Source organism: Cottoperca gobio, chromosome 9 (assembly GCF_900634415.1).
Source record: "Cottoperca gobio chromosome 9, fCotGob3.1, whole genome shotgun sequence".
NCBI classification, from domain to species: domain Eukaryota; kingdom Metazoa; phylum Chordata; class Actinopteri; order Perciformes; family Bovichtidae; genus Cottoperca; species Cottoperca gobio.
The window spans coordinates 4034525-4054106 of record NC_041363.1 but is presented as its reverse complement, the minus strand read 5'-3'; the positions used below and the strand labels follow the sequence as shown (position 1 = coordinate 4054106).

At 41.1% G+C, this 19582-nt stretch overlaps 2 protein-coding genes across 4 annotated transcripts; one reads left to right on the top strand and one right to left on the bottom strand.

Moving 5' to 3' along the window:
* Nucleotides 1-275: 275 nt before the first annotated feature.
* ggt5a (gamma-glutamyltransferase 5a) lies at nt 276-6425 on the bottom strand. The gene is made up of 12 exons (XM_029438970.1): nt 6259-6425; nt 5756-5883; nt 5568-5663; nt 4086-4272; nt 3824-3984; nt 3550-3696; nt 3308-3441; nt 2734-2918; nt 1996-2087; nt 1186-1292; nt 911-1021; nt 276-793 (listed from the first exon to the last, which is right to left on the bottom strand). Exons 1-12 carry the CDS (start codon nt 6423-6425, stop codon nt 647-649), a joined length of 1662 nt encoding a protein of 553 aa, XP_029294830.1. The 3' UTR covers nt 276-646.
* A 3436-nt stretch (nt 6426-9861) lies between these two features.
* Nucleotides 9862-16230, top strand: asphd2 (aspartate beta-hydroxylase domain containing 2). 3 transcript variants are annotated; one of them, XM_029438985.1, is made up of 4 exons: nt 9862-10214; nt 11233-12439; nt 13225-13338; nt 13517-16230. In XM_029438985.1, exons 2-4 carry the CDS (start codon nt 11575-11577, stop codon nt 13645-13647), a joined length of 1110 nt encoding a protein of 369 aa, XP_029294845.1. In that variant the 5' UTR covers nt 9862-10214; nt 11233-11574; the 3' UTR covers nt 13648-16230. The 3 variants fall into 3 exon arrangements, with proteins under 3 accessions (XP_029294845.1, XP_029294844.1, XP_029294846.1); XM_029438984.1 differs by having other exon boundaries at nt 9862-10218; XM_029438986.1 differs by having other exon boundaries at nt 9928-10007; nt 11548-12439.
* The last annotated feature ends 3352 nt before the right edge of the window (nt 16231-19582 follow it).

The following is a 19582-nucleotide window of genomic DNA, read 5'->3' as shown; positions in this document are numbered from 1 at the left end:
ATGTAATATATACCATATATATATACATATATATATATAATAGTGTATATAATGTATATATATAATGTATATATACACTATATATATACATATATATAGTGTATATATATGTATATAATGTATATATATATATATATATATACATTATATACATATATATATATATACACTATATATATATATACTGTATATATACAGTATATATATATTTTATAGTTTGAATATTATACCTAATATCTATATTTCCTTCACTAACCAGTGGTGAAACAGCTCATGTAGTATATGTGACAGAATAACTGCTATGAATAAGTTTTTTAATATTTAAGTATTTTGTACCTCAGATATTAACATGTCTATATCATGTCACTTGTATGATTATTTATTTTTTACAATAGAACGATGTAATTAATGACAAAAGAGGGACGATGTGTTCAAAGCGAGTGACAGGAGGTCACCGACAGTTGATCCTTCGTGCTCGGTCAAATCCATCACGTCACCGCTGCAGTCAGGTGTGTTCACAGGACGTGTGTTTACCTGCTGCCTGCGAGTGTTCGGCTGAAGAGGCCTGTTATTCAACATCTGTGTTGCAGAAGGTCTCCGTAACCTTCAGGCCCTCCTGCGTACCTAATGCCACCGGCTCCTGGTCTCAGTATCCGGCTGCTTCGCCCTGTTTCCTGCCGTCGGACACGGCGCAGATGCAGCCGTCCTCCTTCTCCACGGCGTTCACCACGTTGTAGAACATTTTGTCATCGTACTGTTTGTGTCCCAGAACCTTCAGCGCCTCGATTACATCCTGAAGGGCAAAGAGGAGAGTACATATGATGAAGTACAACTCAACTTTCATGTTAAATGACTATTAAATGATGATATATTGTTATAGGTTAACAATATTATTGTGTTATTGTATTACCTTATCAAAGTGGGGCTCAAACTTCACCAAATTTTGAGAGTTGACAAAGAAAACGGGAGCAGCGATCGCCTCCTTCAGGCTCTTCCCAAACCAAAGGTGGTTCATGAGTGCCTGGAAGAGAGAACAGAGCAACACATTGCAATCAGCCAAAGTGGCGAGCACAGAATGGATTATAACAGTCGTGAAGACAGCGCTCGCTGGGACAACAGTGAGGGGCATTAAGTCTGCAGCCAGTTATCTTTAAGGCACTTAGTGTGATTGCTGCAGACACGTACCGACGCCATCCCAGTCGTGATCATGCTCCCGCCAGTCGATCCAATCACCAGCGTCTTCGACCGAGACTTCAGCACAGTGGGGGACATGGAGGATGGAGGCTGTTCCCCTGACAACACAACAAAAGCCTTGATTGACAGGACGGACGCCTTCAATTCAGACTCATCAATGAGAAGGAAATTATTATAAATGCAATCATGTGCTTTGAATGATGTGAATCACGGGCCTGCATGGCGGGAGAAGTGCATTTATTAAATCATGTGTCTTTGTTCAGCAGCTGCGTCTCTGGGGTTGTACGGTTCATATTACAGGACAGTGTACAGACATGCTAGCTGTGAGGCTTTGAGAGGAGTCCGCATGCTAACACGCTCACTATGACACACGCTGACATGCTGATGTTTAGCAGGTATGATGTTTACCATTCATTTAGCGTGTTAGCATGCTCACATCTGCTCATTAGCACTAAATGGGAGCGTATGTTCAATATTCTGTTAACACACATTAACCCTCCTATTGTGTTAGTTTGGATCAAGTTTGACACGTTGCATAAGCTTTGCTTTATACCCACATACAGTCCCATGAAATAAAGGCCTGTAAACCATCAAGTTGTGTATTTATTACACCTGAGACCTCAGGTGTAATAAACCAGGTACCTCTGAACAAGGTACTCACCCCTGAGGCAGCGCACCACAGGACCCTGAGGACTAAGGGTGTGTACATGTGTATCGTGTGCAATTATAAGTGACTTATTTCAGGGAGAGAATAAAACTGTATGTTGCATTTCACAGTGAGCGTCACGCTGATGTGGGTACCAGGGAAGATGTTATCGGCTCTCCCACAGAAGTCCGACAGCTCGTTGTTCAGGATGATTCCAGTTCTCGGAGAGAAGACCTTGGAGCCAAATCTGTGAAGAAAGTACACGACATGAAGTGGATCTTGAACATTATGACACTTGTATCACAGAGGTTTTGATTCTAAGTTATGCCACAAGAGGCTGAAGTGCACCACTACTCCATGTTCTAGAGGAGCGGACCATTTGGTACCGGGCCGCACAGAAAGAATACAACTTTGGCTGCAGGGTATTTTATTTTGAAAAATGAAATAAAGTGCATAATATAAAATGGAGTAATTACATCTACATTATATATGTAATAATTAAATGATGTGTTCACCCGGTCTGTGGTGCAAAACAGTCATTTTACATAACTTGCTAACAAACAATGCATGTAGCCCGTGCAGCTTATCCTGGCAGAACCACTGTTCTTAAGTCATACACCCAGGAGAGAATCACAATTTAAATCAGACTTGGAAAGTGGATCACCAGAATAAGTTCTACTCATTTGCCTCTCAGAGTAAAAACCTGATGTTTCTCTGACTGTGCTTTTGGACTGTGATGACTGGCGTCTTATGAAAAGAGAGATTTACTTGTAATTCCTTTTACAAAAACACTTGTAATCGCCTAAATCTTCTTAATCCTCTACTTTGAAAGCAACAGTAATACTTGAAGGTTGATTTCTCCCTGTGACGCAGAAACGCCTTCAAATACTGACATGTGGTTGATGGTGCTGGTGACAGACACAGCGGATCCATCCTCCGCCATCACCGACACATGCGTGGTGCCCATGCTGTCCAGATACGGGGTGATGTTGTAATACTGGGGGTCGTGAGTCTTGTCGCCGCTGATCGAGCTCCGTATGTGCTTAGCAAAGCTGTCCTCCGTGAATTTATTGGCCATCTGTGAAGTTTAGAAACACAAAGGTAGAGTTCTGATTGGAGCAACGTCGATCTAAAGTAACTAAGTATATTTACTGAAGTACTGAATTATTTATACTTCCCTGTTTGCATTTTATGATTTTATTCTTTATACAATACATTTATCTGACAGCTGTAGTTACTAGTTACTTTACACATTCAGATATAATCAACAGATTACATATTGTGCATTTTAAATGACACGTAACATAATAAATAGTTAAAGTCATCTCCATCTTCAGAAGCTATTCTGCAAAACAATAACATTTGCATTGGAAGTACATTTACCTGAGAATACTTCTGTACTTTTACTTTAGTTACACTTAAGTATATATATATATACGTATATATAAGTAGACTAAAATAACGTACTTCTTCTGAGCAGAACCCTGGATCACAGATGTGTTTCTTTAATCCGTTGGCAAACTTAAAAGCTTCGATTAAGCGATGATAAGCCAGCGTCTTCTGTTCTTTTTCTTTCAGAGTTGCTGGATTCAAGTTGTATTCTGTAAATAAAAGATGTGCAGTATGAAGACGCTTCGGCGTACGAAGCATTAATGTCTCACAGCTAACAAGCTTCATGGTGATGAGCAGCAGATCTGCAGTGTGTGTACCTTTCATGACGTTAAGGATGAGGCTGAGGATAATGCCTCCCGCAGGGGGCGGGGGGAAGAACATCTGGTACTCTCCGAAAGGAACGGCCCACGCATCGGTCACTGTGGCTCGATACGAGGCCAAGTCCTGCGTCGTGAGTGTTCCTCCTGAGGGGAGACATTGAAACAAATGGTGGTGCTCAGCAGAACTGACATGGATCTGTGAGGGATCTCTGCCGTGCTTTACAGACCCGGTTGATTTGTTCCTTTGTGATTAGATCATCGCGATATATACCTGCCTCCTGTATGTCATGGATTAAATCCTCTGCTATTCGTCCGTTGTAAAAGACGTCTGGTCCGTCCTCTGCAATCCTCTCCAAAGTGTCGGCCAGTCTCTCAAACTTCACTGGATCCCCAGTCCTCAGCAGGTTGCCCTTCTTATCTGTGAACAACTTTCTAAAGGACAAATACAAAGAAAGTATCACTTAGATGTAAATGCTGATGCTTATTATATTTCTGAGGCATGTTAGTGGTAGGGAGGGGGGGTGTCTTTGTACCGTAGTGGCATGGTCTGGTTCGTGTCAAGGTACGGGATGTATCGACCTTGGACCGCCGGGATAGGAAACCCTTCTCTGGCCAGTTTGATGGTCGGCTGGAAGAGAGAGGCCCACGGCAACTTCCCATACAATCTGTGTGCCTGCTCGTAACCCCGGATCTCTCCTGGGACCCCGATCCATTGGCTACCTGTGTGGACGGATAGCTAGGGAAGTAACTATGTACATTTACAATTCCTCTGAGTTGAATGGCAGCTTATTCAGATCCCCTGTTGGGTGAGGTCAGTATGGTGCATTTCCCCTCTCGGCCAATCAGGATGTGACGATGCCCTTTCTCGAGGGCTTACGAGAGGTGGGGTAACTGCACCCCCACGTCATTCTGATGCTCGCTTTCAGCAGACACCCTCCAGAAACTCTGTTTTCTAGGCCCTTATAAGACTTCTTTTTGACTAAGTTTTGCTGATCTTTAGCGGTTTGTCTTTTTCGGTTCACCGAGAGCAAAAAATACCAAAGACAAATTCCTTGTATGTGAGCACTTTAGCTGATTCTGATATTTACTTAAGTTAATGATCGGAGTACTTGTTCCACCTCTGAGGAAGGAAGAGCAGATATAATACATAATAGATAATAATAGACATAATGATTCACATATTTTAAATTATTAACAGAAATGTATTTCAACATCAATATCCTTGTGCATTTTACAACAATATTGTTTTCTAGCTTTGCTCTTTATAAGTATTTATCTGATATTAAACTCTCCAACAATGTCAACATTATATCAGTTACAGATGTTTTCCTGTCGTCTTAAATAGGCTCACAAGTACATGTGGCAACAAGATTAATAGCTGGTTGTGTGTGTGTGTGTGTGTGTGTGTGTGTGTGTGTGTGTGTGTGTGTGTGTGTGTGTGTGTGTGTGTGTGTGTGTGTGGTCTTGGCTCAGTGCTCAGCTCGTGGTCAGTTCCTATGTGAGGACTGTTGGGCCCCAAGTATGTATACAACCAGAGTATACTGCATGTGAAGCAGGCATGACAAAGAAGAAACAACGATGCATGTCCAAGAAAGGACTGACAGGACTTCAGACCTGACATTAATCTTTCATCTTTGTGCCCTTATGTGGTAAATAAATCTGCCCAGATGTGAACCACACTGAATCCCTCAAAAGGAGCCGGATATTTAGTGTAAGTCCTCCAGCGTGACGCCGCAGCAGCCTGGTAACTTACTACATGACACAAGTCGCAGCAACCAAAACAAGAGAAACTCCCAACGAAACATTAAAGTGATGAACACATTAATGCATCAATAATTATAATTAAATAACATAATGAAACTTTTGCTTTTTGTAGTTTAACTACACTTCGATGTATACTTGTGTACATTTTGAATGCAGGACTTTTACTTGTAACAACAGCGTATTAATACACTGTGGTATCACTACTCCATCTGAGTACTTCGTCCAGCACTGGTGGTGTTTCAGAGCAGTACCTGAAATCATCTGGAAGGTGTTGGGACATGACTGCAGCAGGTCAGCTTTAAACTTCTCCGGGACAGTCTCCCTGGAGTTGATGATTTTCACTTTGCCTTTAATAAAAATATATATATATTATTTATTAACTTTGTCTCCATCGCAGTACATTAGTCAGTTCCGCTTTATGAATGACTGTGGCTGTTACCAGAGCTTTCCAACACTGTGAATATGGACCCCCCTCCGAGGCCCATGCTCTGCGGGTTGATGACGGAGGTGCACAGCAGCGCAGCGATGGCGCCATCTACCGCTGAGCCCCCTTTCTGAAGAATGTCCCTAAAAGATTTCACACTCATCATAATTCATGCAAATATATTTCCGTTATGCTGCGCGTACCTGCCCTGCCAAGCAGGACGTGCTTCAGGTTGTGCAATGCTTAATGTAAATGTAAAGCGCATCCGGCCTCTTGTTTATTACATGTGTTACTGATTCAATTAAGCTTGTCTGGCACAACTTAAGTTGTCACGTCGCTACTGAGATCTTTAACGTTACATTGAGAATAGAGAAGTTAGTAAAGGATGCTTAAGTTTGCATAAAATAGACCGTGTAAGTGTTTAATATGAAGTCTGCTGCTTCTTCACAAGCACCTCACTGATCAGAACAAATGGAAATGTTAGTGCAGTTATAACAGAAGTGTAAAACGCCACTCACCGTCCAATTTGGGAACATCTCGCAGAGTCTGCGGCCACTGCAGCTCTTGGGAAAGTGTTATCTGGACACTTGCGCCTCACAAATACAGAAATACACACAATTACAGCCACTAGGCAGAGCAGCATCACTGCGCAGCAAGTGTACACCCTCGCTTTTGACCTCGCCATGGCTGATATGATCCAATACCTCCGCGGGGATCATTAAAGTTTCATATGGCCTTTGCAGGTTATCTCAGGAAGTATTATAACTTCACTGATTGACTTGGAGCCAAGTTGCCCCATCAGAAGGGGCGTGCCCGGAGGCCGCCTGGCTCCACCCTCCCTCCGCCCGGAGCGCAAGAGGAGGGGAAGAAACTGTTGAGTCATGCCTCATGGTGGAGATACTCATTAGTAACCTACAAGGAGTTTACTGACAAATGCAAAACAAAAAAGCAGTGGTGTAAAGTAACTATGTACATTTACTTTATTATAGGTAACGCCAGCAATATATAAATAAATATAAATAAAATCAACTCTTTACCAGCTGCAACATTAAAGTGATGAACACATTAGTTAATTAATTAGAATTCAATAATATAATACATATGATTCTGACAGCAGCCTGTATTTTTACTTTTGTATTTATAATGTAGGCTTTATCGCTTTTTTATTTTTATTTGTACTTACTTTTTAATGGAGGGGGGGGGGCAGATGTGTAATGTTATATGTTATATGTCTTTTAAGCTACTGGATGTCTACATTTCCCTCGGGATCAATAAAGTATCTATCTATCGATATAGATATATCTATCTATATCTATATCTATATCTATATCTATATATATATATATATATATATATATATAGATATAGATATATATATATATATATATATATATATATATCTGTCTGTCTGTCTATCTACTTTTACTTGTGGTACTTTAAGTATCCTATATTTTGATTGTTTTCTACTTTAACTTAAGTAATATTTTGAAAGCAGGACTTTTACTTGTGACAGTATTTCTACACTGTGTAACTTTAAATCTTATGATCAGTGGAGGAAAATGTGTCGTTATTTAAGAGACGTCCGATACACTGAGGATTAACATTACTACTGATGTACAAATGCAAATCTGCTGAAACTCGACCAGTCAGGGCTTGTGCGAGTCATTTCACATGAAACTAATTATGTCACTGTTATTGTTGTTATAGAGAGGTGTCAAACATGCGGGCCGGATTGGATACTCTGGCAGGCCGGTTTTGGTTTGGATGACTTTGCAAAGACGTTGAACATTGTGCAATATAATGTCAGTAAGCAGCTTTAGTAGAAAGGTTTGCTGGAACTCTATTGTTCATGCACTGTCACATATTTAATGTATACATTTTATACATTTACAAGGCAGGGGGATAACCTAACCTTCCTCTTTAATAGTTCCCACTTTAGTTTATGTGGTGTGTCAGGATCACTACACAGATGTGGGAATGAATGTACATTTTAAATCATTTCTAGACAAGTTGTTTTTATCATAAAGTAAAATACTATATTGTGCAGTTCCAGATACCTGTGACTAAATGTTTCGTGCCTTTGTCGACACACTGTGCACGTGTACGTTGTTAATGATAGTTCATTAAATGTGAACACCTGAGATCAAATAGTAGCCCCTGATCTAACATGAGTTTGACACCCCAGTAGAGGGATGCTATGCTGCTCTACTTGTTCTATGTTCACACTCCGGGTGAACACATGTCCCACTGCAGAGTTTAACACTACCTGGCTGTATGAGAGCCAATGGGAGGAGTGTAGAGTCTCCAGGATGTGTCTGTGCAGCTGGATCCTTCTCGGGGAAAGTTGTCCATTATGTGTCATGTGTGTGATTGCTGCGAGCACTACTCAGGCACGTTGCAATGCATTTTGGGAAATGCTGTCTGCAGTTATATCAAACAGGAGTCGATGGGCGAGCCATGAGGCATACGGAAGAGGGAGGCTCTCAATTGAGTCAAGTCAGAGAAATAAAGCTTTCACCTTCAAAGTAAAATAATTAGAAAACAGACTATCCAGGCTTTTGGCAGTGCTGCCGTTTATTATTTTACTGTCAACTCATTTCACAGTTATTTTCCTAATAAATCAAATAATCATTTGTCTACAAATTGGAATAAATTGTTTTAAAAAATAGTGAAAAATGCCCAAATTGATGTATTCAAATTGTTTGCTTTATCCAAACAATCCAGTCAGATTCATATCTTGTCTGACAAAAAGATATTTACATTATAGTGGCATTTTGCTTGAAGAATTACTGAATGATTCTGAAAATAGCTGCAGAATAGATTCTGTGAAATTAAGCGTTTCAGATCTTTTTTTTTATATGTGGAACATGTAACAAATAAATAATAAATAATAAATAATAAATAATAAATAATAAATAATAAATAATAATAATAAATAATAAATAATACATACAAATTAACAGTAACAGTACAGCAAACTCTTAATATCCAATTTCTCATAAAAATATAAATAAACAACGGAAAGGAGTAGGAAGGAGTATACACTCACATAGCCATACCCCATTAGCCATAGCCATTGTTACTTTGGCTCCAAAATGTTTTGCATCAAAGCAGCCAGAAGGTTTAACAAACCCTGGACAGACACTTCGAGCTCAGGCTCTCTGGTAACGTTGAAAGTCAATCATTAGTGAAAAGTTCCTGCAATCAGAGACATGAACAACACATTTTAAAAATCCCTTTTTGCTTAAAAACAAAGACATGTGTTTTGATATTGGGCTATTATACTTCCTTAATAATTGTAGGTGTCACCCATCAGCATTTTACACTTTACGTTGAAAGGAGCCAGTTGAGGTGGTTCGGGCATCTAGTAAGGATGCCACCTGGGCGCCTCCCTAGGGAGGTGTTCCAGGCACGTCCAGCTGGGAGGAGACCCCGGGGAAGACCCAGGACTCGGTGGAGAGATTATATCTCCTCACTGGCCTGGGAACGCCTCAGGATCCCCCAGTCGGAGCTGGAGGATGTGGCCCGGAGAAGGGAAGATTGGGGTTCCTTACTGGAGCTGCTGCCCCCGCGACCCGATTCCGGATAAGCGGTAGACGATGGATGGATGGATGGATGGATGGACCCATCAGCATGTACCTGAATGGTGTAAAATATGGTCATTAACTAACCTCATTTATAAATTGTTTTAATTGTTGTTTTTAATTGTATGTACACAGCTAAATATTTATGTTTCTGTGTAATGAACATTGAATATTTGTATTTTATATGTACTCATACCTTCTTCTTTTCTTACAGCTGATTTTGACTCTACATTTTAAAGATTAATGAGACTTAACGTTTTAATTTTGTCCAAAGTAAACCAGATTAATTAAAAAAAATGTATGCCATCTGCAATAATTTTATTAAATGGTCTGTCAGGTGTTCACACCTGAATAACCAAAACAACCAAATTATGCAAATATTGTGCTTGATTTACTTTACAGGCAATTCAGTTCATTTAAATGAAAATAAATAAATCATCCCCAAGTAACAATATGTTGCTGTGCATACAAGGTGAAAAGGAATGTAAAGATGGGAGGAGCTTTTATTTTGAAAGGCCCGACCGGAAATGTTGTTGCGTATTCCTCTGGGGGCTTGACGCTGGGTGGCTTCCCCTGGTAGCGCTTCAGTATTTACAACAATATTTGTCCGAAGCCTCCCCGACGCTGCTGTCCGTCACAGACAGACAGACAGACAGACAGACAGACAGGGAGTCCAACCGTCGGTGAGACAGCTTTCTTATTTTTCCTCTGCTACAACGATGGCTGTCGCTTCCAGATCGGACTTCTCTTGCGCCTTTTGGAGACATATTTCCTATAATGTTGGCGAGTGATATCCGTCTACCTTGTGCACTGCAGTGGTGCGCAGCTTCGCCTGGAGAAACACCTGTGCGCCTCTCCTCTCCACTGGCCACCACAGTCATGCATGTTGAGTAGGTATGGATGCAAAACCCCCCCGTGCACGAGTCAAGGAAAACAAACAGCTGTAGATGAGAAACATGAGCTCGGTGACTGCGGGTGCGCTTGTTTTCCGACACCGCTCATCAATGTGTTGGTCATCAGTTCGTGTGGCATCTTGGCCCTGGTGGCGAGATTACATGGAAACAGTGGAGGAATAAGGAAGGGTGTGTGTGTGTGTTTTAGATGGTTTCATGTTTGGGTTGCAGACTCAGTCTACCCTAAAAGCAGTGGGGTGGGGGGGATGTGGGGGCGCCTTGGTGCTGTCAGACAGGATGTAGGGGAGGATCTATTGGAGCAGGGTTTCCCGACCATCTTTGGTGAGGGAGCATCGTGGAGTTCTGATCACAGTTGACGCATTGCACTCCTCCTGGCTGCTGGTCCATTATCATTATATAATCACTCTCATCCAGTCCTTTTAAGAATAGAAGAAAAAAACTAAAGCAGCATACGATTACACAGAGCCCCCTCCCTCCCCCCGAGGATCCATGTATGCAGCTCCTACTGAGCAACCTATGAATGCCAATTATACATGTGGGTGGGCATCAACATGGTTTAAGTTTACATAATTCACTGTTTATTACGGGCTTCTGTGTTCGTGGTGCACACCAATATAAAAGAAGGAGATGTGTGTTAAATGCAGCAATGTGCCAATGACTCATGGTTTTTTATACAGTGCAGCACAGAGTGTGTGAATTTCAAAGTGTGTGTTTGTGTGTGTACGGGGTGCAGTCATTTTGAAGTCAACAGTGTGTGGGGGAGTTTCAGCAGGTGGTGCATGCAGGATGGGAATTTGCTCAAACTCTTAAGGAGGAAGATATGTTTCACAGACGCAAAGCAAATGATCAGCTGAATCCATTCTGCACGCCGACACATTAACAGTGAATATGATCATTCGTGTCAATCGCAGCTTCCCCCTAATGCCACTTACAGTATCCTCCTGTCTCCTCTCTCCTCACCCCTCTTTCCCTCCTTCTGTCTTTTGTTTTTCAGGCAACAGATTACCCTAAGGCGCGGTGTCTGTCTGCATTTGTCTGAAAGAACCAGAGAGGGAGCTGCACAAATACCGCACAGCCAGACATCATGCAAGGAGAAACCTTCCCTCGCTGCGGAATGCTGAAATGTTAGGGCTGAAGAGCGAGTGTGTCAGATCGAATCAGCAGACTGTTTACTATAGGGGGGGCGATAAGAGCTGCTTGACACTAGACTCACTAACGCCCTGCGTGCGGTTTAATGCCCTTTTCAATCACGATCAAGAAAAGACGCGTTAACTGATCTTTCATCAGCTCTTTTTTCCCCCTCCGTCAGATTCTGCAATCCGGGAAAAGAGCCGAGATGGAGTGGTCGCTAGAGAACGTGAGGGAGATGGTGGCTGGAGGGATGCAGTCAATAAGGGAGTGTGAGGTCTGTGCTTTCGCCATAGCCATGTGTGTGCTGCTGCTGTTCATGTGGTATTGTTACAGGGTGGGCCGGGAGCATGGCTCCAGTCCCCTGCGTGGGAGGTATCTGGCTGGGCCCGGCCGAATTGGAGGAGTTGTGGGGGGCTTCATGAGTTCAGACTGCCGTGGCAGGGGCAAGGGGAAGCACGGATCGATGCTGGAGGAGCAGAACGGCTTCGCTTTCTGCCAGTCGTCTGAGTGCTTCCGATGTACCAGCGCCGGAGAGAGTCTGAACCAGAGGCTCTACCACAGCCTGCAGGACTACGCCAAGCGCTACACCTGGTCAGGTATGGGCAGGGTGCACAAAGGAGTCCGTGATCAAGGCCGATACCTCAACAGCCGACCCACCATCCAGCGGCCAGAGGTCTTCTTCCTCCCAGACCTCCCGTCAGCCCCTTTCTTCTCCAGGGAAGTTCAGAGACACGACGTGGAGCTGCTGGAGCAGAGCTTCCCCGCCCTTCTTGCCGAGTTTGAGAGCATCTACCACCAGCCTCCGGCCCGCAGCGGCTCCTCCCTGCCACCAGGGTGGAAATCCAATAACACCCCGCGTGGGCAGTGGTGGACCTACTACCTGGTCAACCAAGGCACCCCTCTGGTTCTTAATGTCAGGAGGTGTCCGCGGGCCTGGAGGGTGCTGGGCCAGCTGCGCACCTTCATCGCCAACAACGTGTTCGGAAACGCCTGCTTCTCTGTGCTGACGCCCGGGGCGCTGATCACCGAGCATTACGGTCCAACAAATGTCCGGCTGCGCTGCCACCTGGGTAAGACTGTTTACTGAGCTGAAGCTCATTCAACCCTGTGAGGCCCGAAGTGTATTCCACTTAACACAACAGCAGATGATTAAAGCGTGAAAAAAAAAGAAGCATATTTAACTAGAGAGGAGCGACAACCCAGTGAATCAGCTGCTGGAGTGTTTAGGTTCGGTGAGATGACGGCTGGAGTGTTTAGGTTCGGTGAGATGACGGCTGGAGTGTTTAGGTTCGGGGAGATGACGGCTAATGTGATTATTTGTATTGTTTTCACTGCAGCTGAGCTTTGAGTCTATTTCCTACTGTACCCTGTGAGGCGGCTATAAATAGTGATGTTTATTGATGAAGTCTTTCGTAAGATGCTTTAAAAGTAAGAAGTATTTTTAAGAGCATGTTGTAATATTACAGGACTAAGAAGAGGGCATTATATCACCTGCGAGACACAGAATTCTGCCTGAAGAGGTCTAAAATTGTCCCAAATACAACCTATAATTAATGCTCTACGACATATATGTATGTTTTGCTCGACAGGAGAAGGGAACCACAATTGAAATAAAGGTTTTCCACTTGGTCAGAAGTTACTAGAATACATGAAGCGCGTCACTATGTCCATGCTTCCAGCTTCTTAAGATTTATATATTACTTTTTTATTCTTTAAACTTCATGTACTTCATATTCATACTTCTGCCAGTCATTCTGTGTGGTCTGAAAAAGTCTTACATTGAGCTGGTTAGAAGCGTCAGAAACCCTGTTTGCTGTCCCATAATGACAAATGGATGGTTGTTTCTCCCTGGCAGGTCTGAGAGTGCCCCCCTCCTGTGAGCTGGTGGTTGGTGGAGAGCCGCAGTGCTGGTCTGAGGGCAGCTGTCTGCTATTTGATGACTCCTTCCTCCACAGGGCCTTCCACGAGGGTAAGATCTTTTATTACACCCTGTCCCTTTTTTAATTTATTGCTTTCAAGGGTTAGTGACCTGTAAATGATTGAATCCGTTCTCACCAAAGTCAATTCTGAGTCTTTTTAATGAGTTTAAAGGGGTTTGAAGTTGAGATCGGGACAAAATAGGGTTCTTGGTTTTTCTGTGTGTGCAGGCGGTGCAGAGGACGGCCCCAGGGTGGTCTTCATGGTGGACCTCTGGCACCCCAACGTGGCCGCGGCTGAGAGACAAGCCTTGGACTACATTTTTACTCCAGGTCGCTTAGAGGACAAGGAAGGGAAATAGGTGTGAGGGAGAAACCATGTCTGACCGAGAGACAGATGGCGTTTTAGGGCAGTGTCTGTAGGATTGGGGAGCAACTCTTTTACCGCCTCCAGACCAGCTCTCACATTCACTGTGTACATATTCTCCGTCTCACATCTCATAACTCATCTTAGCAGATGACCAAACATTGGGCCTCTTTTATCAGTCTGTATAGTTGAAAGTGCGATTGTTCATGCAGCCATTTAATTAACACCATCGCAGGGACATCTGCAGCTGATCTGTCATTGTTTTATTTTGAATCTTTTTGAATGTTCAATGCTTTTGCATTTAGTTGAATGATGTGTCTGAACACTAAACTATGCGGGTCTGATTGCAGCCGCGTCTCTGGAGATCTCCTGTGCTATGATTGACTTGTGGGGAACAAGTACACCCACCTTCTCTTCTTCTCTACTTTCTCACTGCTGGTTCTGGCCCATAATACTGTTAGTTATTTCATGGTAAAGACACAAGAAATGGCAGCAGACAACAGTGAACTAAGAGGAGCTTAATTAATATGTCATGAGATGGACAATAGTTGTTTTGGAGCTAAAGAACAGAGGATTCAAAGTTCCACTAATCGCTCCCAGCATTATATTCATCCATAGCATCAATGGATGTGTTGCTTGCTTGTATAAATTACTTATGTCAATGAAACACTTAAGAAATTGTTAGTTTGCCCAACTTGTTTCATCTAAGTCACAAATAATGTTAAAAAGATTTAAGTATTTGACAGAAAAGTGAGTTAAAAACCGAATGCATTGCCATTTGACTGACACGAACAAGACAATAAAGTTACTGTGCAACAAAAACAAAGGATCCACATCCACATGACCGCTGCTGCGTTCTCATCAATTACATATATTATTATTATGTTTGGGCCAATTCTGGTGCAAGGTTTCTTTCCATATAAGATTCTTTGTGCCACTCATATCAGTTTTATGTTGGTTGTTGCTGATGGAGAGCAAAGAACATTACAGACATGTGATGAACGGCCAAACAACAACATGTCACCCTCTTGCTGTTGTGCTACTCAGCATGTTTGGGTCCGTAGGCTAAATTATTCTCTTAGCTGAACATCAATGGGAGTCGTTGAGTTGGCATTCATGGGCCCAGAAGTCTTCCCAACACTTGGTGATACTACTTTACACTTCACATCTAACACTTGATTGTTTTACACTTACTGTAACACCTACATTTCTCCAAAGGGCTAACAAATTTGATCATTAAACTTTTTATATTACTCAACACATCCGGTCACACTTAAGATAAAACATTTTGAGTCGAACCAAAAAAAAACGATTGTCAGTGAGTTTGCACATTTAAAAAAACAAAAAAACACCCACTTTCAAACGTGGGACACGGTTTCATGATGAGGTCAATCTCTCGCTTGCAGAATGGTGACATATTTCCAGTGATTGTAGTGCTTCTATACGTCAAGCTAAAGCGAAGGGATCCCTGCTCGCTGCTGGAGGATTTCAGGCCTACTGTTCAAAAGGTTGTCGTTAGCACAAACGTGTAATTGCATCGTGGCTTTACTGATGTTAAACAAGCTGTTAATATCTAAATGAGTTGCAGAAAGTGCTGTATCGCTTAACTACAGAAAGTATTTTTCATATCTTGTGCTTTGATATGTGATAACTGAGGTCCAATGTTGATCATGACATGAATGTTTACAGACGCAGCTAATGTCTCTGTCCTGACTCCTGCTGGTGTGGTAGTTTATTGTGCTCCCCTTTGAAAAAAATCAATCCTGCTTTCACGAGAGACATGGTTAGATGAGCACATTTTTAGGTCAAATTGTGTGAGTCGCCTGTGCTGGAGAAGAAGCGTTTTTGGTAAATTTACTAAACTCTTGTAATTTGGTTGTATTTGATATCAGGTTTGTATTTCTGTAAATAGGGTTAAGGTAAAAAAAAAACTAAAAAAACTGAGCGGCCTGAGATGATTTGAGATGATTGTCTTCGATGCTATAACTATTGTGTTGTCTTGATTTACAGCTAAAGCGATTGCATTTCATTCTCCGTTCTCAAAAAGCCAGCCATTAAGTCATTTTGATAGATTCAATTTGTAGATTCTGTAAAATGTTTATGAAGTACTATCTCTGTTGTTCTGTGACGTATTTATTTTTTAAATCACTCCTGTAATTTTGCAGGAGTTTTTGCGCCATTATTAAAGCCAAAATCCTTAATAGTTCAACAGCACTTCATGGATATATGTGCACTAAAGGTAATGAAAATTAATCTTCAGCAGCTTTACAGGTCCATCGCAATTCAAGATACCCATCTGTTCAATTCTAATGTTTACAAAATGATTTACAAGCTGTTTACGACGCCGACTCTCACATTGAGCTGTCCATAATTAGGTTTAAAATCAAGAGTGCTGTTAATCCACTTTAAGAGTATAAAAAGTGTCATTCCCAAAGCATTTGCTTTACATATATACTGTATATGATGGGGCAACCATTTTGTTTACATTAGGATTAAGGATTTGTCCTTTAACACATTGTTGTGAGGGTTTTGAACAGTATTTCTGTACATTTAATAAATGGTCGAGTATCTTATTTAACCAGCTGTTGTCAGAAGTGTCACTTTTACACATCATATAGGAAGACTTCACAGCAGAGGAGTCACATGACGTGGACTCGAGTCTTAAATTGGATTATTTTAGCCTTGACTTAACAAAACTCAGAAAAGACTTGTCACTCGACTTTAACACCAATGATTCGTGACTTCACTTGGACTTGAGCCCTTTGACTTGAAAATACTCGATACCTTCACCCCAAGCCTAAAGAGGATGTTATTTAAAACGTTTGCCATGAATCAATTCATTTACCTTCATCTCCTAAATCAGCTGACGTTAACGCTGTTCATTCTCAGTAAGGCGTTCATTCCCCCGATTCACTTTGTTGGCTTTTGTCCTCACTGTCTTAATGTAAGTCCTGCCTGTCTTGACTTAAGTCTTGACTTAAGTCTTGCCTGTCTTAACGTAAGTCCTGCCTGTCTTGACTATCTTGACGTAAGTCTTGCCTCTCTTGACGTAAGTCTTGACGTAAGTCTTGCCTGTCTTGACGTAAGTCTTGACTTAAGTCTTGCCTCTCTTGATGTAAGTCTTGACGTAAGTCTTGCCTGTCTTGACGTAAGTCTTGACGTAAGTCTTGACGTAAGTCTTGACGTAAGTCTTGCCTGTCTTGACGTAAGTCTTGACTTAAGTCTTGCCTCTCTTGATGTAAGTCTTGACTTAAGTCTTGCCTCTCTTGATGTAAGTCTTGACTTAAGTCTTGCCTGTCTTGACGTAAGTCTTGTCTGTCTTGACGTAAGTCTTGCCTGTCTTGACTTAAGTCTTGCCTGTCTTGACGTAAGTCTTGCCTGTCTTGACTTGGGACTTGCCAATTTTGACGTAAGTCCTGCCTGTCTTGACGTAAGTCTTGCCTGTCTTGACGTAAGTCTTGTCTGTCTTGACCCAGGACTTGAGTGCAATGACTTGAGGCTTGTGACTTGCAAAACAATGACTTGGTCCCACCTGTGCTTCACACTGTATGCATGTTCTTTAGTCCATTCTGCTGAATCAACCATTTCATTAATTAAACTAACTGCTGTTACACTAAACCTAAAATACTGATAAAACATGCTGCATGAGCTGAGTGGTTCAGATAATAAAGTATTCTGCAGAATTGCCACTCTGGTATTGATAATACCTGTACAATATAAAACAAGGGGACACAATAGATTGTGTTGCCTCTTTCCAGCCAGATGCAGTTTTATATTAGTGGCACAGGGAGGCGTAGGCATGCAATGATGTTGTCGTTGCTCTGTTTCCACAGCAATTATTTCTTGTCAGACCTGACTGCCTCTGGGGGATATGAAGCCAGAAGCACTAAAATGCTGAGGCAATAACAACATCAAGGGAAACACTACCACAGGGTAAACATTGTTAACTAATAGATATCATTATGAAACCTCCCCCGTTGATTACTTACATTGAGACAATTCTTTTTGTATTACAAGTTTTTCTAAAATGTTATGTTTAAATATGCAAATAGGGCATCATCTTATTAAATATGCGCTAATTTGAATACATTTCCGGAACAGAAATGTGAACATTGGATAAAAGCCAGGTTCAAATTCTTGTTTTATTTTGTTGACATATTAGAGTCTAAGGTTTTTGCAGAGGGAATTTTAGATAGTTTTCATTTTATCACTCCATACATTAGAAAATACTGTCAACAGCCATAACCTTGATTACTCATAAATGTTGTGTTTATGGGTTCATAGAGAATATATATATATATTTTATATATATCTATATATATATATATATATATATAATATATATATGTTATAGATATATAATATATATATTTTTTATATATAGATAAAAGATATATTTTTATATATATATAATATATATATTTTAGATATAGATCTAATATATCTACTGTTATATATATAATAATAATATATTTTCTATATATTATATATATAGAGATCTTTTATAGAAGAGAGATCTATTTTTTCTCTAATCTCCTATCTATCTTTTCTCTCTAGATTCTTCTCTATATCTCTCTCTATATTATTTTCTCTAGATCTATCTCTATATCTTTTATCTATCTCTTCTCTACTCTATCTTTTCTCTCTATATATCATCTAGAGAGTTCCTATCTCTCTCTCTCTCCCTAGATCTTTTCTCTCTCTATATCTCTCTCTCCTATATCTCTTATTCTATCTTCTCTCTCTCCTATCTCTCTTTTCTCTCTCTCCTCCTCTCTAGATCTCTCTTTTATCTATCTCTATCCTATATATCTTTTATCTCTCTCTCTAATCTCTCTTAAAAAAATATTTATATCAAATATATATATATAATATATTTAAAAATATATATATATATATATATTTATTTATTTTCATAAACTGCATGTTTTATGGGCACATGTTTTGTTTCAGTGTCACAGCTCTTGAATAAGCCTATTGTCGTTACTGTTACAATACAGCTCAGTGAAGTAAAGACAGCAGCAGAGTGAGTGAAGCTCTGTGTGTCTGAGAGGGAGCAGGACTAGTAATGTGGGAGGGGAGAACAATATGAAGTGCATACAGGTATGTTTATGCACAAGGATTATCCTTTGAACAAACTGACAGTTCTAACTGATAGAATTTAAATGAGAGATGCTCATGGGTGTATAAATGTAATTATGTGTCTCTTATAAGCCGATGAGCTGTAGTGGAGTTCAGGAGCCTCTAGGTGTAGCTGATGGGATCCTAAGTGCCCCTGACAAACTGAAGTGTAGTTTAATTGGGCTTTCATTCAAATGCAGACGTGCAGTACAGCCAGTGAATGTACATACAGCATGAGCACTTGTGAAATGTCATGAAATACAACAGTCATGCATGGCAAATACTTTGGCAATTTGATCGATTAGAGAATTGATTGGTAATTACAAACTGCATGGAAAGGGCCCTCACATGGTTTCCTCCATTTTTACCTAATCGTGCGGCCAATTAGGCAATATTGCGATTTTGATAAAAACTTTGTAGTTGTTCAGCCCTAGTCCCGATAAAATCCTAATCGTTCTGCTTTTAAATAAATGTGTATTAAATCAAATTATCTCAAACTCACTCATATACAGCAAACCTGCTGCATGAGTCATTTCAGTGTAGACCTACTGGCTGGTTTGTATGGGGACCTGTGGTTCATGTTCGCCCAGAGGCCCCAGAGCAGGTTAATCTGGCTCTGGATAGATACAATAGAAACGTGTCGATCAAATGGTGTCACTGGGAGGACAACAGCGACAAAACACACTGTAAAAAGTACAATCTTATACAAATCATATACCATAACAAAACAATAAAAATAGAGCAGCACTGTCCTTCACAAAGGGATGTATTGTTGCTGGGAGCATTGCATTATTATTATGGATGTTGTG